This window comes from Cavia porcellus, unplaced genomic scaffold (assembly GCF_034190915.1).
Source record: "Cavia porcellus strain 051 isolate PalLab524CR breed Dunkin Hartley unplaced genomic scaffold, mCavPor4.1 scaffold_25, whole genome shotgun sequence".
Lineage (NCBI taxonomy): Eukaryota > Metazoa > Chordata > Mammalia > Rodentia > Caviidae > Cavia > Cavia porcellus.
The window spans coordinates 13,677,321-13,694,512 of NW_026947508.1; the positions used below are offsets into that span (position 1 = coordinate 13,677,321).

Consider the following 17,192-nt stretch of genomic DNA (forward strand, 5'->3'; position numbering starts at 1 on the left):
CACCTCTAACTCCTATGTAAGGTATAAATCCAACACCTTATGCCATAACTGTATTTACTCCCACCAAAACCTGGGCCTTGAGGCTATTTGATGGGTTGAGAAAGACCTGGGGCAAAAGGAAGTTCAGATCACAGCAGCTGCCCTGAGTCTGGGCCACACTTGGCCTCACCTTCTTCCGGTCTTCTTCATTCTCGATGGGATCCACTGCACAGCAAGGCTTGGCATAGAGCATGAAGTCAAAGCGAGCGTATTTACAGAAGCCACAGGCATTGCAGAGGAAGGGATCCTTCTCATCATAGTTGATGGATCTGAAGAACCACAGTGTTCAGGTGAGTGGGCAGCAGAGCTTAGCTGAGGACTTAGATGATGGACTATGGCATACCTGGATGCCAGAAATGACTGCAATTATCACTGACGGGACCATAAACTGGCAGATAAGAAGAAAGGAAGACCGAGGACTGAACCAGGGACCTCCCACCATGGATGCACACCCCGCCACTGTAAGGCATATGAACACACACACACACACACGCCACGTTACCATGTCCATGTTCCCCTTTCCCTTCTTCCAGTCCTTGAACCCAATGAACATACAGTACCCACAACCTCCAAACAGAGTACTGAGGGCACCAAACACTGAAGCTGCCTACACTGAGACTATTACACTAAAATACATACAGGGAGCTTGTTTGGCCTTCGCCTGGGGACAACCACTGGCTTACCTGCATTTATGACACTGGTATACATTTTCTCCACAGTTGCCACAGACACCTGGGTTGGCAGGAACAGAAGCACTACAACGTGGGCACTGCAGGGTCTCTGTGGAGGCCTGGTAGTTTTCATAGAAGTCTGCAAACTCGATCATCAAGTTGGAGGCCACGATGGGCAATGGCAGGTCAATCTTCACCTCTGTCTGCCCAGGAGTCAGCTGAACTTTCTTGGCTTTGTGCCAACGAGCTGGCCTAGGAAGACACAGAGGAATTCAAGACAGAGGAAGGGGGCCTAAGAGCCTGGTAGCTTGACTTCAGTGATGAGACAAAGATAAACACTGCCCTATGTGCTTTTCTCTTTTTTTTTTTTTTTTTGTCTTTTTCCTTTTTATCGGTACCGGGGATTGAACTCACGACTGCCTGCTTACAAGGCAGGCGCTTATGCCACTGAGCTAAATCCCCAGCCCCCCCCACACACTTTTTAAATATTTTTTATTATTTATCGGTACCAGGGATCAAACTCATGACCACCTGCTTACAAGGCAGGCACTTAAGTCACTGAGCTAAATCCCCAGCCCCTCCCCCCATGTGCTTTTCTAAGGTAATCAAGTAACTTAAAAAATCTGGCAAGTAACAAAATAACCACAAGCTAATTAAAATTTTTTCCCACTATTTTTTCCTACAAAAAAAGGAAATTTCAAGTGCTATATGAAACAATTTGTGAGGTTCCAAAAAAAAATAACAGAGGTGCATATCAAGGACAGATGTTATTCCAAATGATGCTATGATAAGCCTATAATCCCAAGAGGTATCATGATAATGACCGTCACCAAGAGCCCATCATAATGACTATCTTGGAAGGATAAAATTAGCCTGCTTTTAAAGAGGCAGAGGGATGTGTCAGGATTTAGCAGGATATAACTAAGTGCTAAGTCAAGTCATAAAGAGAAAGGTCATGTAATAGTTTAGAGATGATTACCTTAACACAATTAGAGTTCTAATTCATTGAGTACTTACCATGCACTAAGCTCTGTTCCTAGCCTTTTTTATCTTAATGACCCTAAAAGCAGAAATTTACTTTCACTTCACAGTTACAGAAACCTAAGTTAAGTTCTCTAAGATCACAAATATGATGAAGCGCTAGGAATGAACTACAAGGTCTTAACAGCAACTGTGCTGACTAAACCCAAGAAAAAAATCAAATCAACCTCCTGGGATATGCGTGCGTGTGTGCGTGTGCGTGTGCGTGTGCGTGTGCGTGTGCGTGTGTGTGTGTGTGTGTGAAAAATGAGCCACTCTATGTAGCAATCTATGTAGCAATTCCAGTTATCAACATTCCTGGAACATTACAATGTTTTCAAAGGAAGAGGAGAAAACTTCCTTTGGGTAGACTTCCTGCCAGTTAGTTGATCGGTGCATGTGTCTTATGCTGCCTTTGGGAATAACAGTAGTCCTTCCATTCTGAGTGTAGAATTTCACTCTAAGTCTAAATATGCAGGGAGGATCCATCTGTTCTCTGCCCAACAATACCTAAAACTGCAACAAGATAACCCAGGGAATGATTCTGGGGGTCCATATGTGCTATGACCTGATCCAGATGCTAGATGTGGAGGGCAGGCACCAATGCACAAGGAAAGAATATGCAACAGAGAAGATTCCTGAGAAATACTTTCTGCTCTGTGAACAAGAACACAGCTGTCTTAGTTCCAGAAATGGCAACTATTTCCCAATATAGAAGATCTTCCACAAGGCTAGAAACGCTCCAGTTAAAACGTGCTTGGGCTTGAGAAGTCAGAGGTCCCTGTCAGCTCCTCCTCCTGAGACAGGCTGTCACCGAGCTTTCACAGCCCCCACTGATGCCACTGAACTAATCAGAAATACTTTTCATCAACATTTTCAGAAACTAGTTTCATTTTGTCCCTCAGTGATAAGAAACGTGCCCTCTAGGCATATGCTGCTTTACCCTCTTTCAGGAATCAAATCAGCAACTGGTGCCAAGCCTTGTAAACTCACAACCCCAACCCAGTCTGAAAAGCCCATACTTGTTTTTCAGCTCCACGATGGCCTGCACAGTTCGGTTGTTATAATACAGGTTGATGGTCCGCACCATCTTGGTCCTCTTCAGGTCCCCAATTTTCACTGTCACTTTGCTGATGGTATGACTGCCAATGAGCTTCACAACCTGCTGAGTGGTGGTGTACCGTGTGTCCACTTTAATGGAAGACAGCTTGATATACTAAGTATAAGGGTACACAAAAACATCACATCAGTTCAAGTCTTAACAGCTTTTCCTATCTTCTCTAAAATGCACCAATATAAGACAGGCTCCATCTATGGATGAAGTTTTTACTCTAAGTAACAAATGTGGCAGGCAAGAATACATACTACTGGTGGCCAAATATTATGAGAGGAACATCTATACAAGACCAGCTGATCTCTGGGAACATGGAACCCACTGGGCCTTCGAACCTCAAGACTGTCACATAACACACACTACTTACACAGAAGGGTACTTCTGGATTATTGCACACCAGGCAGGGATCACTCTCCAGGTAATAGCCATCAAACTCCACCAGGCCAGACAACGTACTAAGGAAGAAACCAGTTGCAACATAAGGAATGTTCCATTTTAGGAACCACTGAGTTTCACAAAGAAGCCACGACAAAGCCACTATCACCAGCCCCAAAGTGAGACCCCTCAACTGCATTTAGGGAAACAGAAAAATTTCAATAGGGTATAAAAGTCACAAGGAGAAAATTACAATTAATTGGCCTTCATCACTTCCTATTTCTAAGCTAAGATTCAGTGGAACCCTAAAATGCATTAAAATTTGAGTCTAAGAAAAGTCACAAATGTACTCTAAAAAAGATCACTGAACTGTTTGTACCAAACAGATAAATTTTACTGTATAAATCATACTTCAGTAAAGTTTTTTTTAAAAAGAAGTCACCATGGGGCTGGGGATTTAGCTCAGCGGCATAAGCGTCTGCCTTGCAAGCAGGCAGTCGTGAGTTTGATCCCCGGTACCGATAAAAAGGAAAAAGACCAAAAAAAAAAAAAAAAAAAAAAAGAGTACAAACAAAAAAAAAGAAGTCACCATTAAGCCAGATAAATAAATCATCAATTTAAGCAGTGCCTTGTTTAAAGTTTTTTAAATAAAAATGGGAGATTTTTTCTATAAGCTTGTTTTTTAAGTACTTTAAGGACTTTAAAACTAGAAACCTTTTGATGCTACAGCTTACCCAACTATGAATTAATTGATTATACTATACCTTTTTTTTTATTTTTTAAAAAGCAAAACAGAAAATAAAGAATCTCAAAAAAAATAGGAAATTAACACTAATTAATATATTGCATATTGTTATCTTAGAAGTAGTGGTTCAGGTTTCAAGATTTAGGCACCAAAAATGATCAAACAAACAATGAGAGCACAAACTGTTCTTTTGAATGAACACAGATTATCAATATAGCTATCTATCTTATATATATACATATCTACATGTGTACCTGTGTACATATAATCTTTTCCCTTCTTCCTTCTCTCCTTTCCCCATCCCAGTAGTTCTTTCCTTTCGAGCACTTTCTTTCCCTTTCATTATCACAATATCTATTACACATTTTGGATTTTACTATGTAAGTACCTTCTATGAGCAAGGACCTGGACTACATGGAAGTCAAAGCTTATCTAACAAATGTCACTGCCCCCAGATTCTCAGTTCATATGTAAGAGCCAAGCAACAAGCAAATGGGTTGAAGGTCCAAATGGTGACCTTTAAACAGGTAGGAAGCAAAATAAAGCTCACTTGTAAATGTTGGAGTTGGGATGGTTGGTAAGAATATGGTTCTGAGTCCGCAGAATCTCCACAGCCTTCTGTGAATATTCTTTTAACTAAAATAGAATTCAGTAAAAAACAAACAAATAAACATAGTTTAAGCCAAGTCTTAAGTGGGAAAGACTTTTGTCTTCGGCTTTCTGAGCAAAGACAACTTTGCAGCTACTGAACTTCTCACAATCATATAAAGCTGGGCCTAATTCCCAATAGCTTGATGATTTCTATTGCCTTTATCTTAGAAATATATCACCTTTCAGACCTCATAGAGGAACATAATTGCTATTCTTACACAGAACTCAAAATGATTACCTGATTGAAGAAGCATTTTTGGGGCACAAAATTGGGGCCTCTAACACAACCAGAAGTGCTTTCCTAAGCAGCTTTGCTAAGTTACATTTCTTTTTCCAACCTGATTTTTTGGCTAAAACAATTTAGATTGCACTTAGATATTAGTGTACATCATCTACGTGCTATATATATATTGCAAGCATTTAATTAAATTCAACAGAGACTTCATATATGGATCCCTAATCTAAGTCTAATGATGTGTTCTTATTTCAAGGGAGGAGACTTCATATGGCAAGTTAGGCTCTCTAATCATAAATCAACTGGTACCTTCTTCTCTGTCTGAGGAGTTTTCAAGGAGAAATACCCTAATAGGTCCACAAACTGGGCAGCCTTACGACCGTAAGCAGGAAGTTCTGGCCAGATAGACCACATGAGATCCAGCAGGAGCTCCTGTTGAGATTTGCTAGAGTTCCTGTAAGAAAATGACAGCCCATGTTATGAAGTAGCACAGAACCCTGAGACACTTCTACTTCTCACTCAGGCCCAGGTACTGTTTATATAGATAAATCTATTTCTCCACAACCATGGTTTAAGCTAGAATGGTTTTGTGGTTCTTCTGATCATTAGTCCTAATAAATACAGTATAGTATAGTCATTCACTACATCCACAAGGTGGTCTATTCCCAATCCTGCAACCTTACTCCAGAACAGATATTGAGCTTTTTTAGGCTAAGAGTCAAGCCTGATCATTATACTAACTCCTAAACATAGCAGTCTGTGTGGAAGTTTCTTGCCTGTGACATCAGCTAAACAGCTCAATAAAGAAATCTCAAGAGAATTCAGGCTGCTATAAATACTGACACTGGGGCCATAAATAGGTAATACCAGACCAAGGTAGAACCACATGGTACGCTCTGGCCTCAGCCCATGAACATCTGTGAAACTAAGCCTGTGCATTACCTGTAGATATGTAGTGTCAGGCAGTGGGCCTGCCAGCGCACGGAGGAGGAATTGGACTCCAACAGGAAGCACCGAAGAAACTGAATCAGGGTTTCCTTATCAGCAAATTTGTTAAGCTGGTTCACCAGAGCTGTGCAGAGCTGATCCTCCTGGCTGCCAGCGCTCTCACCTGCAAGAGGAGGACAGGATTAAGGCCAAGGACTAGGAACAAGTCCCATGTAGGCCTCAGGCCTATGGTGCCATATGGAGAGGAGGGAATTTTGCTCATCTCTAGTAAAGCTTCTACAAATGCGACCACATAATTTTGGGAATAGATCAGCCCCAAATGGGACATAAAACAATGCCCCAAACAACCATAGGATAATGTGTCGACATTAAGGTCAGCACTGAAAAAACAGTTTCACTGGAGGAACTCAGCTATCATTACTATAGGCCTGCTAGAGACATCTCAATAATTAACTGGCATTTTGTTTTGTTTTTTTTCAAAGTTTATTTGAAAAAGTAACAGTGAAGAGTGAGGGAGAAACTAGCTCTGTGGAGTGAAGATAGGCCAAGCAAAAGAAGAAAAAGTAAGACAAAGGAACACCCTAGAGGAAGCAGGGCAGGTATCATGAGGAAAGCCGCAACAACCTCAGTAATTAACTGTTGGAACGCAAACTATCTCCACTGCTACCAACTACTGGTCACCTGCTGAGATCTCAGATGTGAAAACACCATCAAAAGCAGTAGATTTCACTGACAACCACTCCACAGAGCAGGTATTATTTTTATTATGCCACAGAAAAAGTAGATTGACCTACTAAACATATTCAGTGCACTTTGACCTTTCCTATTAGTCACCTGGTATAGGATGTCACATAATTGTTTAAGAGGTCACTTTCAGGCCAGAAATGCAGCTCAGACGCATAGCGCCGGCCTGGCAAGCACAAGGTCCTGAGTTCAATTCATGGTACCAAAAAAAAAAAAAAAAAAAAAAAAAAAAGGTGAAGATGTCACCTTCACAATAATGGAAAATGGGATACAAAGTAAACACTAGAGGGCATTTGGAAAAACCAGGATAAAAGACCCTTTTGAAATTCAAAATAAACTGTGTAAACAGAGAGAGTTAAAACATATCATTCTGACCACTAAGACCAGGAGGTCACTCTTACCGTCCTTCTCCTTTTCCTTCTCTTCTTTCTTGCTCTTTTTAGTGGAAGACTTAGACTGAGCTGTGGTTTGTCCAGAACTGGTGGCCACAGGGGCTGAAGAAGCCACACTAGAGGACCCGGTGGAGGCTGCCAGGGCAGCCAGCACTTTGCTGCCACACAGAGCACAGGAGAGCAGCTGCAGCAGCACTGGGGACACCCCTTCATCCACCAGGAAACTCACTTGCAGAAGGAAGTACAGGACCGCTGCAAGCAGAGGGGCAGTGGTGAGCTCCGGGACAAGGGACTACTTAACACCCAAGAACGGGAGTGACGGCGCTACACAGCCACAGCTGCTCATTGTCCCCAGCCTCCTTCCCTGACAAGACAGAGTGGACAGGCCTAAACAACTACAGTCAGACTGGATCCAGGCCCCACTCTTATGAGTAAGAAATTTTCTAGACTCTTCTCTTCCTCTTTGTCTGTTACAACCTGGAAGTTAGATGTTCCTACTCAATGCTCCTATAGCAGCCCAAACTTTGACTATCAGCCTTTATCACTTTGTTTGGGCGGGGTCATTTTTGAGTCAGTTCGCTCTGTAGTTCAGGCTGGCCTTGAACTCACTTTGTAGTCCAAGTTGGCCTCAAACTCACAGTGATCCTCCTGCCTCAGCCTCCCGAGTGCTGGATCACAGAGGTGTGCGCCAGCATGCCTCGCCTCCTTACACTCTTTTTGTTTTTATTTGTCTTCCTTGGTAAGGCAGTTTTGTCTCTACGTGGTGCTCATGGCTCTACATCCACCATCCAGTTTGATGCTTAGCAAAGAACAGCCTTCAACAGACAGTTCTTGAAGGAATGAACAACAGCAACCAAATGGTGCAGTATTGCTTACAGTCATCTTTGATGCAGAATTTCTGCCAGTTGATAGTTCGCTGGGCAGCAATCTCTGCACAGGCTTTCAGGTGCTCCATCTAAAAGAGAAACCCAACACAGCACATGAGCAGCTGCATTAAACAGGTCAAGCAAGCACCAACCCTGCTGTCACTCTGGTTAGGACAGCAAAGTGAGCTAGGCTTTCTGTACAAGTCATATGCTCCCCAAGATGGCTCTGGTGAATCTCGAAGCAAAGCCTATAAGGACTGCAATTCAGAGTCTGCCTCTGTTCTGATCCTACACAAGCCCTTTATTTTCGGAGAACCTTCTCACTAAAGCAGCTACAAAGGTACAACATTCCTGAGAAGCTACAATCTGGTTCCAGCTCACATTTTTTGCTGCAAACACAACAGCAAGGACACTAGATGAGCAAGATAGAAGTCTTCTTTTGGAGGATGTTTTTCCTAGATACTCAAAGGCAAAATGCTCCATTTACTCCCATAGATCTAAATAGTTTATTTACAGTGGTTAATACATTTTTATATTCCACCTTTCATCACTACAGGATTCAAGAACAAAACCCAGAGGTACACAAACTTCAGGCTGACTCTACCCATGACATGAACAAATGACACTGGTAAGAACCTCAACCCATCCCACCTCATAGGAGCTACACTGTTAGGTGAGGGTGGAAATTCCAGACCCTGAAGCCAGCTACCCAAAGTAGCACACCCACTCAGGCTCAACCCTAGCTCTGACTTTCCTAAATATCAAAAACCTTGTACTGCTCCCTCCTATCCCATGCCCCCCAGCCCTTCCAGTTCCCAGCCCTCATACCAGGCTGATGAGGGTGTCATACTGCAAGGCGGAGCCAGAGCTGGCTGTAACCACACTTGCCCGGAGGAATATCCCCTGCTCTTCCAGCAGCTTCTTGATCCCACGCACGTGGGAGTCCAGGGTGTGCAAATCACGGAGCTGGCGATACTTTTCTTTTGATCCACAGATGAAGAGCAGAAGTTTGCGGACTTGACGGCGCACAAATGGAGTCTGCTGGATCATTAAGTACTAAGGGTATAAACAACACAGACTCAATTGCTCTCGGACTGAATCTGTACTACAACTCTGGGACTGAGTTTTAATTAAAAAAAAAAAAAATCCAGTACTGGGATTGAACTACGAGCCTTTATTGTATCGAGCTACAATCCCACCCCTCCCCATTTCTTTCCTAAGGTTTTTTGACACAAGGTCTTGCTGTGTAGTTTAGGCTGACCTTGAACTCTGTGTAGCCCAGCTGGCCTCGCACTTGCAGCCATCATCCTGCCTCAGCCTCTCAGTGTGCAAGGATTACAGACATGTGCCATCAGGCCCATCTTTAATGAATTTTTCGTACACACAAACAAGCTACAGTTACTCACAGGGATTGGCTCTGGGATATCTGTAGAATGCTCAAATTTCTTACAGAACCCTTCTATTCCTCTACATATTTTTTGAAAATCTCTAAACTATTGTATCCAATGTAATGTGTATGTTTTGTAAATAGTTATACTGTGCTAGGTAGGAAATAATTAGAAAATAAAAAGCTTATGTGTGTCAGTATAGCTGTAATTTTTAAATGTGTATTTTTTAATCCACTTGGTTGACCACTTGGTTGCAGATGCATGGCTATTATAGGGGGTAACCATATTTCCTCCCTGCCAAGCCTGCCTCTGATGAAAGTAACCACAAGTAAAACATAAAAATGAACTGAAAAAGGAAAAATGGAATCACAATATTCATGTTCCTCTTCCTCAAGTACTTAGTAATCTGTAAGGAAACTGGCCTTCATACTGCCCCACAAAGTAAAATTAAAAGGAAAAACAAAATTCTGAAATCTTTGGGTAAGAGGGTCAGAGGCTGGAGTGGCCCAGTTAGAGAACTCCAAGTGGTCATCTGAGACTATTCTTTCCAGAATTATTATTAGGTTGCTGCACTGGTTCAGCTACCCTCTCTCAGCTCCAAACACCTACTCTGCTGGGTGCCCAGGAGACTGTGGCCTGCACTGCCATACTGTTGGCTGACTCCAAGTGTCTGCCCGTGGGGAGCACTGTGGGGGTGGGGGGGCCACACTGGAAGCAGGAGCCAAGGAGCTTGCTCCCTCCCACTGCTTGGAGCCCTGGCAACAGCCTTTTGCAAGGCATCTGTAGTTGGCTCTAATTGGCAGCTTCTTTCAGTGTCACTAGAATCTAAACATCACATCCCTAGGGCTTCAGAAGAACCAAGAGCAGTACCCTCCTCAGAGAGCTGTGGTCTCACTTCTATCCACATCAAGGCTGCTGGTAGGTAGCTGTTTCCACATGGTTCCCTTTCGATGCTTTTGGTTCTCAAGTAGCTATTTAATCAACTCCCTATACTGAAATCTCTCTGTGCCAGTAACTAGTATACTTTGTTTACCTGACAGAGCTGAACAACTAAACTTGTGTACCACCACCTGATGTGAGGAAAGCCTGGCATACATAAACAGAAACCACAGCTGATGGCTGGATACACGTCTTGCAGTCTCACTGTACAGCACATTGAAGAGGGGCAGGACCACGTCCTAAACCAGTGCAAGGCTCTCTTACGGCAACATCCAGGACTAGGAAGAAAACAAGCCACGAAGGTGCTAGCAAATGTGCCCACTCCTGGCCTGGCACACTGCTCAGGGCCTTCACTCACCTCTGAGAGGAAGTAGAACCACGAGTGATCAAAGACAGGAGGTGGGATTCGGGAATTGGTGTCAGCAATCTTTTTGATTTGGTATGGAAGCCTCAGTACCATCTCAGTGAGAAGCTGAGTATAGGCCTCAAACACATCAGCAGCATGACCCTAGGAGAAAAACTTCCACGTAAGAGCCTGTGCTTTCTACTCTCCATGGCCACCAGTAGGAAAAAAGAGAATCTTATGCTTTCTAGGCATTCTATGTATGTACTGAAGTTGTTAAAGGGCACCTTTCAAATTTGGAGCGATCATTAACAATTTACAAATCCAGATGGCCTCAGACTCTTGTGGGCAACTTAGTTCATGCAAAGGTTCACTGCAGACAGAGCTCACTATCTTTAAAAGTTCTGACATTTCTTTCTATAGTTTCTAACACTGGATTGATTATACTCTGGCTACATAAAACTTAAAGCTAGATTGGCAAAAATCTGAAAAAATGGCAGTGGGCAAAGATTTCAGACTTTCTATTAGAAATGTATTCCATGCCCTCGAATCAAAACTTTCCATTCTCTTTAAAATTAAAAAAAAAAAAAATTTTTTTTTAAAAACCTTTCCATTACAACAACAAATATGTAAGTACCTCAAGTGGACTAGAATCAATAAACCTGGTCAAGATGTCTGAGTCCTTCTCACACAAACAGGGCAGTGAGAGATCAAAGGACTATAGAAATAACAGCTGTTTTGCAAGCTGCATGGTCCCACAAAAAGGAGACTAAGGCCATTATATACATTTCGTGTATTTTACCCCCAGTTACTTATTACATCTACAGTAACCACTAAAAGTAAACATAACTTTAAAAAATAGTCTTTGATGAGAATTTGGTGAAAACACATGAATTTTTACAAAGTAGTTTGGAAAAGTTGACAATGGGGAAGCATATGTTAGGGGAGGTTTTCCCAAGGATTCAATGATTGGCATGGCTTTTGAAGAAGGACTAGAGTTAGCCAGAAGGGAAAAGAAAGGGACACGGAGGGAGAGGAAAGAATTTAGGAAGGGTAGCATGTACAAAAGCGTGTGCCACCCCTGGGAAAACATACACACTGGTAGGGCTGCCAATAAGTAGGTGCCTGGATATGAGATGGACTATTTGGTCTACAAGTTAGGCAAAAGTACCAAAGGGTTATTTAAAAAGAAAAGAATATGATTAGACTCACATTTTATGTCTTTTTTTTAATGCCTGCTACATTCCTGCCTATTCAAGGCTATACCAAATGGAAAGTAAGAACCACACTGGTCCCAGCACAAAGCAGAAGCAGCCATACTAAATAACAGCATTTGTGGGTCACTGGCATGGGCTAGGGTCTATGCCAAATTTACAAACTCCACCTCCTTCAGTGCTCATAATTACCCTATGAAGAGGGACTATCCGCGTTCTCACTCTCCAGATGTAGAACTGAGGCTTAACCCTAAGGTTAGGCAGAATTGTTCCACACCTCCTGGCGGGCAGGTAAGAACACTGGGTTCATAAACTCATCTGACCAGAAAGCCCATCTTATCTAGCACGTTAAAGGGCCTCCCATGACAGGAGGGGAACATCTGACATGTATGTGAGGACATGACACACATACACATGATGGTGTTACCTTACACAGACTCATCTTTTTTCCAAGGAGCTTAATATAAAATGAGATGACTGATCTCACTCAATCCCTCTGATTTATTGAGCAAGACTAAGAATCTCAGGGGAAAAGGCTGGGAGAAATGGTCATTTGATAAATCATGCTGAAATTAACAACTACCAGGGAGCCCAGCCACCTCCAGAGGCTCCTCTGAGCTCCTTCGGCTCCACTCACCGACAGCACAGAGCACAGGGTTCTGAAGGGGGTCAGAAGCACTGTGTCCATGGAAAACACTCACCTTTACATACTGGCGAAGAAAGAATGGGCTCATGTCAGGTGGAGATGAAGTTGTATGTGGTTTCAGCAACTGGTTGGTAGCCACGGGCTCTTCATCATTCTGCTGGCTCTTCCAGTACTCCAGGAGTGACTTGAGCACATGCAGGCAATAGTCCACAGCCCCAGAGCTCAGCAGGGCTGCAGCTGTGGCACTGGAGATGAGGGAAGATGACTGGAAGGGAGAAAAACACAGGGCAGGTAAGAAAGTCTTGCAAAAACTGAAATCTACTTGGGTGTTAAGGAGTAGGAAACACAAAACAGTTAAAATTAGCTATTATGGAAGGGAACTAATCAGACTCTTGTAGTAAAAACTTCCCAACTGCTTGAGCAAATCCCCAGCTCTTTCGAACATCTGCATGTAAGAGAAAATGAATACCAATTTTCAACCTAACCTCTCTACACACATGCCATTGGCCATTGGCCAGGGAGGCAAGGACTAGATAATCTTTGCCCTAAAGGGACTTGGTTTTCTCTTTTCTTTTGGGTAATGAGAAAAGAAGCCCATTTCAAGGAGAGAAACCTTTGTGCTCACAGGTATGTTTTAGCGACCTTACACTCCCAGTAGGGGCTCTCCCACAGAACCAGCTGCCACAGGAGATGGAGTGGGTGATCACATGCATAAAAAAGTCTGAGAAAAGCTACTGTAAATAAGACCATTAGAAGAGCCTTGCAAATCCTAGCGAACCCCACAGCTCATAAGCTCATTAAGATTGGATGCAGCTCAGCCTCAATTTCTACCTTCTCCACTTTGTGCTAATCTCCTTTCACCACACACACTCCGCTTTCTCTCTGCTTTATTACCATACCTTATAGCAACAGGCACTAAGGGAATCCTCTTAGCCACCCTGTGCCTTGCAGAACAGGGCCTTGCTTTTCAATAATGGCACTTCCAAACCCGTTAACCCCTCCAATGGAGGGATTGTTGGCAAAGACCAGGGCTTGGAAGGGATTCTGAGAAAGGTAACGCTTCTGCTCTTGAAGAGGTGACATCTTAAGACTCTTACTCGTCACGGACGACAACGGCCTTTTCTAATGAAAGACTATCACCTTTGCCCCTGTACAAGTGGCCCACTGTCTTACACTTCCCCAAACATGTGGGCTCAAAGCAAAAATACCTCACATATGGAAGACTTGGACCCAGACTTGGTGCGGGACATGAAGACGCTCAGGAGTCGCATCACTACCAGATGGACTTCATTCAGGGCACTGCGCTCATTCTTCTTGGAGACATCCTGCAGACAAAAGCAGAGGCCAGGGGCTCGCCCTTACTTTATGTGACAGACACCCTCCCAACAAGATTCCCTGAAGCCACTCAGCCCGAATCATTCCTTGGTGAACAAAGACAGACTGATCTTGTGTCTCCACGAAAGTACCCAGAGCCTTCCATACTCAGGAAGCCACAGTAAAACGTAAATAGCAAATTTAACGTTTTCACTTCACTGAGCTACGGAAGTCCACGAGGGTAGGGACTTTGTCTTATTTGTCATTTTTGCTTAGGATTCAAAAACATGCCTGGACCACACTCACTGCACTGAACCAAGAGAACTGGAACCTTTAGTCATGCATTAGGTAGAGCTTCTCCAAGACAGGAATGAGAGAGAATGTGAGAAAAGATTTCAGCCAGTATTTGCTTTTCATGCAGCACAATTCTCCAATTTCACCTTTTTATCCATGCCCAGTTCAGCAATAAGCTGTGAGAGTAGATTGTCTAGGGCCCCCTTATCTTTCTCATCTTCACCGTCCAAATCTGTAGTGAGCATAAGAATGACCTGGAAGGCAAAGAGAGAATAAATATGAAAGCCAATTTCGGAAGATAACAACTCAACCCATAGGACATTTTTGGAGAAATCCCAACCTTACTGACTTCCTGTCAATCGTAACTCTTACTGCCTTAAAACATTCCAGATTTCAGGTTTTCCAAGTTTAAGTGTGTGGAGTCATAAAAGTGAAATTTTGATCATGCTGTAATTGACATCACTGAAAGACTTGCAAAAAGTTTGCAACATTAATGGATTAACCTGCATTCTATCTAACCATAGGAGCTTAGACAGAGCAGCATGTGGTGATCCAAAAATTAAGGAATAATTTGGCTCCAAGAAAGGCAGTTAATGGAAGAGTAGACAGTCCACGCTCTAATACAAAGAGAGACAATACAGACTAAGAGTCTACATTGCTCCTGGCTCTGTCAGTAGCTAGATGACGACCTTGGGCATTTAAAAAAAATTTTCCCTAGCCCTTAATCTTTTCATTTGTAAGCTGAAGGGTTGAAATTTACAGCTCAAAACCTGTACTCTGTCCTTCTGTGACCCAATACCACATAAGGCTTCTAGGTCCTCTGGAAGAGATGTGCAGCCCCATGGAAATATGGCAGACCCAGGAGAACCGAGTGATACCTGCATGTATGGGATGGCCCGAACACCTCCAACATTTCGTAACTGGGGCAAAGTCTGTAGTAACCTTTCCAACAGCATCAGACGGACCATATGCAGCCTAAAAGGCCAAGGAAAATATGTATATGAAACATGAGCTAGTATATAACAATGAGCTGAATACAGTTCTTTCCACCTGCTACCAAGATAAACAAGGAACGGAATGTTTAGAAATAATCTTAGCATTACAAAGATGTTAAGAAGCCAAGTATAGTACCAGCTACTCAGCAGACTGAAGCAGGAGGATCATCTGAGCTTAAGAAAGTTGGGGGAGGCCAACCTGGGCAACATACAGACCCTAACTCAAAAAAACAGAAAACATCTAACAAACCAAAGAAAAAGATTTAAGAAATGCCTATGTGGTACACCAGAAGTACTGGTGAAATCGCACTTTGAGCAAAACTACTCTAAACTATAATTGTTAGTTAAAAATAGTTCCCAAATAAGCCACCAGGCAAAACTCAAGCTCAAACGGCAGGCTTTATGGCTTCTCAACACATGGCCCTATCCTGGCCCCCAGGCAGATTTTTTTGGAATCCTATGTGCAAATTCTGTATCATCTACTACACAGCGCCCTGACTCCTTCCTTTTCATGGTTCCTAAATCCACAAAAAGGTCAGCCACTGCTCATTCTCCCACATCTTAGCCTCCATGTTCCTAGTGTAAAATTCAATGTCAATCTACTCTTCTACTAGAACCATGAATTTCACATACATTCACCTAATTCCTACACAACTACTTCACCAGCTGATACACAGCTGACCTGTACTAACTGAGTGCCTCTGGCTCGCTAGCTGACATGTGGATTCAAGAGGGCCAGTATGAAAACTGATTAGGTCCTGCTGACAGACTCATCGACAAAACCACCAAAAGCACAATCTCAGGAGTACAGGTGCTGAATCAATTAACAGGTTCACTTTCATAATTAGTAAACTATCCCTGCCTCATTTTGTCTTACAGACATTTTGTAAGAAACCATATGCATATATATGACATGTATTATATGAACTAGCAAGTATCTAGAATATTTTCAAAATAAATGTTGAAGAGAATGAGAGATAGCAGCAGAAGTTCAACAATTTTGTAGATAACATAAAATAAGCTCAGAGATGGGTTAATATCTTCCGATTTATAGAACATACATTTACAGAGGAAAAGCCAACAAATGAGTAATGTCAGGACATCTCTAGCTTTTTTTAGAGGCTACTCCTGAAACTTAACAAAAAAAGAGTAAACCCTTACCCAGAAAATATGACTCCTTTTTCTTTGGTGACTTAAAATAAAATTTACTTTCACTATTTTAAAAAAATTCCACTGACCAGTTATTTAACTTATTCAAGAAAAAAGATGAAAAACACTAAAGACAGTCTGTCAGCAGTGGGGCAAGGCTCCTTACACTGACCCTCTTCCTAAAAGCAACTGAAAATCCTAAAAAGGTATCACATTTTTAGAAGCAACACGTTTCAAGGAATTTCCACACAATGTAAATCATACACTCAGAGTATGTTACCCAACCATAATGAAATTAAAACTCTAATTAGAAAATCTCCAAATATTTGGAAATTTAGTAATATACTTCTAAATTTCCCACAGGCCAGAAACTAAGTTACAAGAGAATCTTAAATAGATTGTATTGAACAGCAATAAAAACACATTATCAAAATATGTGTGCTTTAAAGTCAGCCAATGATGGGATTCTGCAAACTGTGAGCTAAAACAAACCTTTACTTCTCCTTTAAAAAAGGAGGTTTTGAGCAAAACAAGTTTTAAGGGGGTAATTTTAGAATAGCACCACTCTGCATTGGGAATTGAATCCAGGGTCCTCATGCATATTAGGCAAGCACACACCCCTGACCTGTATATATATTTTTAAAAACCGTATTTTTTAAAAATTTTAAGTCAGTAATTAAGCTTGTATTTCATGGAACGTGAAAAAGAACAGAAAATTAAACCAAAACCAAGTTAGTAAGTAGAAGGAAATAATGAGTTGGAAAAATTAAAAGCAGATGTACAACAGAGAAAACAAAAGCCCAAAACCAGTTGCTCTTAAGTGGATATCTACTTTAAAACCCTTAGCCTAACATCATACTTCAAGGTAAAATTTGGAATCTCCTCTCTGTTTGTGAATGAGATAAGGAGATCCCAGCATCTTTTCTTTCAACATTGTGCTGGAGATCCAACTAAACACAATAAAACCAAAAAAGGGAAATTAAAAATTATGAAGGTTAAAATGAAAAAAGTTAAACTGTCATTATTAGCAGGTGACATGACTGTATGCAGAAAATCTACCTGATTCCCTAATTAGAATAAGTGAATTTAATAATGAGCTTACTGGACAGT

The 17,192-nt window shown here is 42.1% G+C and overlaps 1 protein-coding gene across 8 annotated transcripts in view; it reads right to left on the reverse strand.

Moving 5' to 3' along the window:
* Window positions 1–17,192, reverse strand: part of Ubr4 (ubiquitin protein ligase E3 component n-recognin 4) — a 129,702-nt gene that overhangs the window by 37,769 nt on the left and 74,741 nt on the right. For all 8 annotated transcript variants that reach the window (XM_003471371.4, XM_013153847.3, XM_013153848.3 and 5 more), the window contains 15 exons: window positions 14,817–14,913; window positions 14,085–14,192; window positions 13,539–13,655; window positions 12,386–12,595; window positions 10,486–10,635; window positions 8,629–8,856; window positions 7,811–7,889; window positions 6,944–7,186; window positions 5,793–5,961; window positions 5,160–5,304; window positions 4,515–4,600; window positions 3,212–3,299; window positions 2,753–2,946; window positions 723–962; window positions 170–308 (listed from right to left, as the gene is read on the reverse strand). In XM_003471371.4, coding sequence (XP_003471419.2) covers window positions 170–308; window positions 723–962; window positions 2,753–2,946; window positions 3,212–3,299; window positions 4,515–4,600; window positions 5,160–5,304; window positions 5,793–5,961; window positions 6,944–7,186; window positions 7,811–7,889; window positions 8,629–8,856; window positions 10,486–10,635; window positions 12,386–12,595; window positions 13,539–13,655; window positions 14,085–14,192; window positions 14,817–14,913 — 2,293 coding nt within the window. The remainder of the gene's footprint in view (window positions 1–169; window positions 309–722; window positions 963–2,752; window positions 2,947–3,211; window positions 3,300–4,514; window positions 4,601–5,159; window positions 5,305–5,792; window positions 5,962–6,943; window positions 7,187–7,810; window positions 7,890–8,628; window positions 8,857–10,485; window positions 10,636–12,385; window positions 12,596–13,538; window positions 13,656–14,084; window positions 14,193–14,816; window positions 14,914–17,192) is intronic.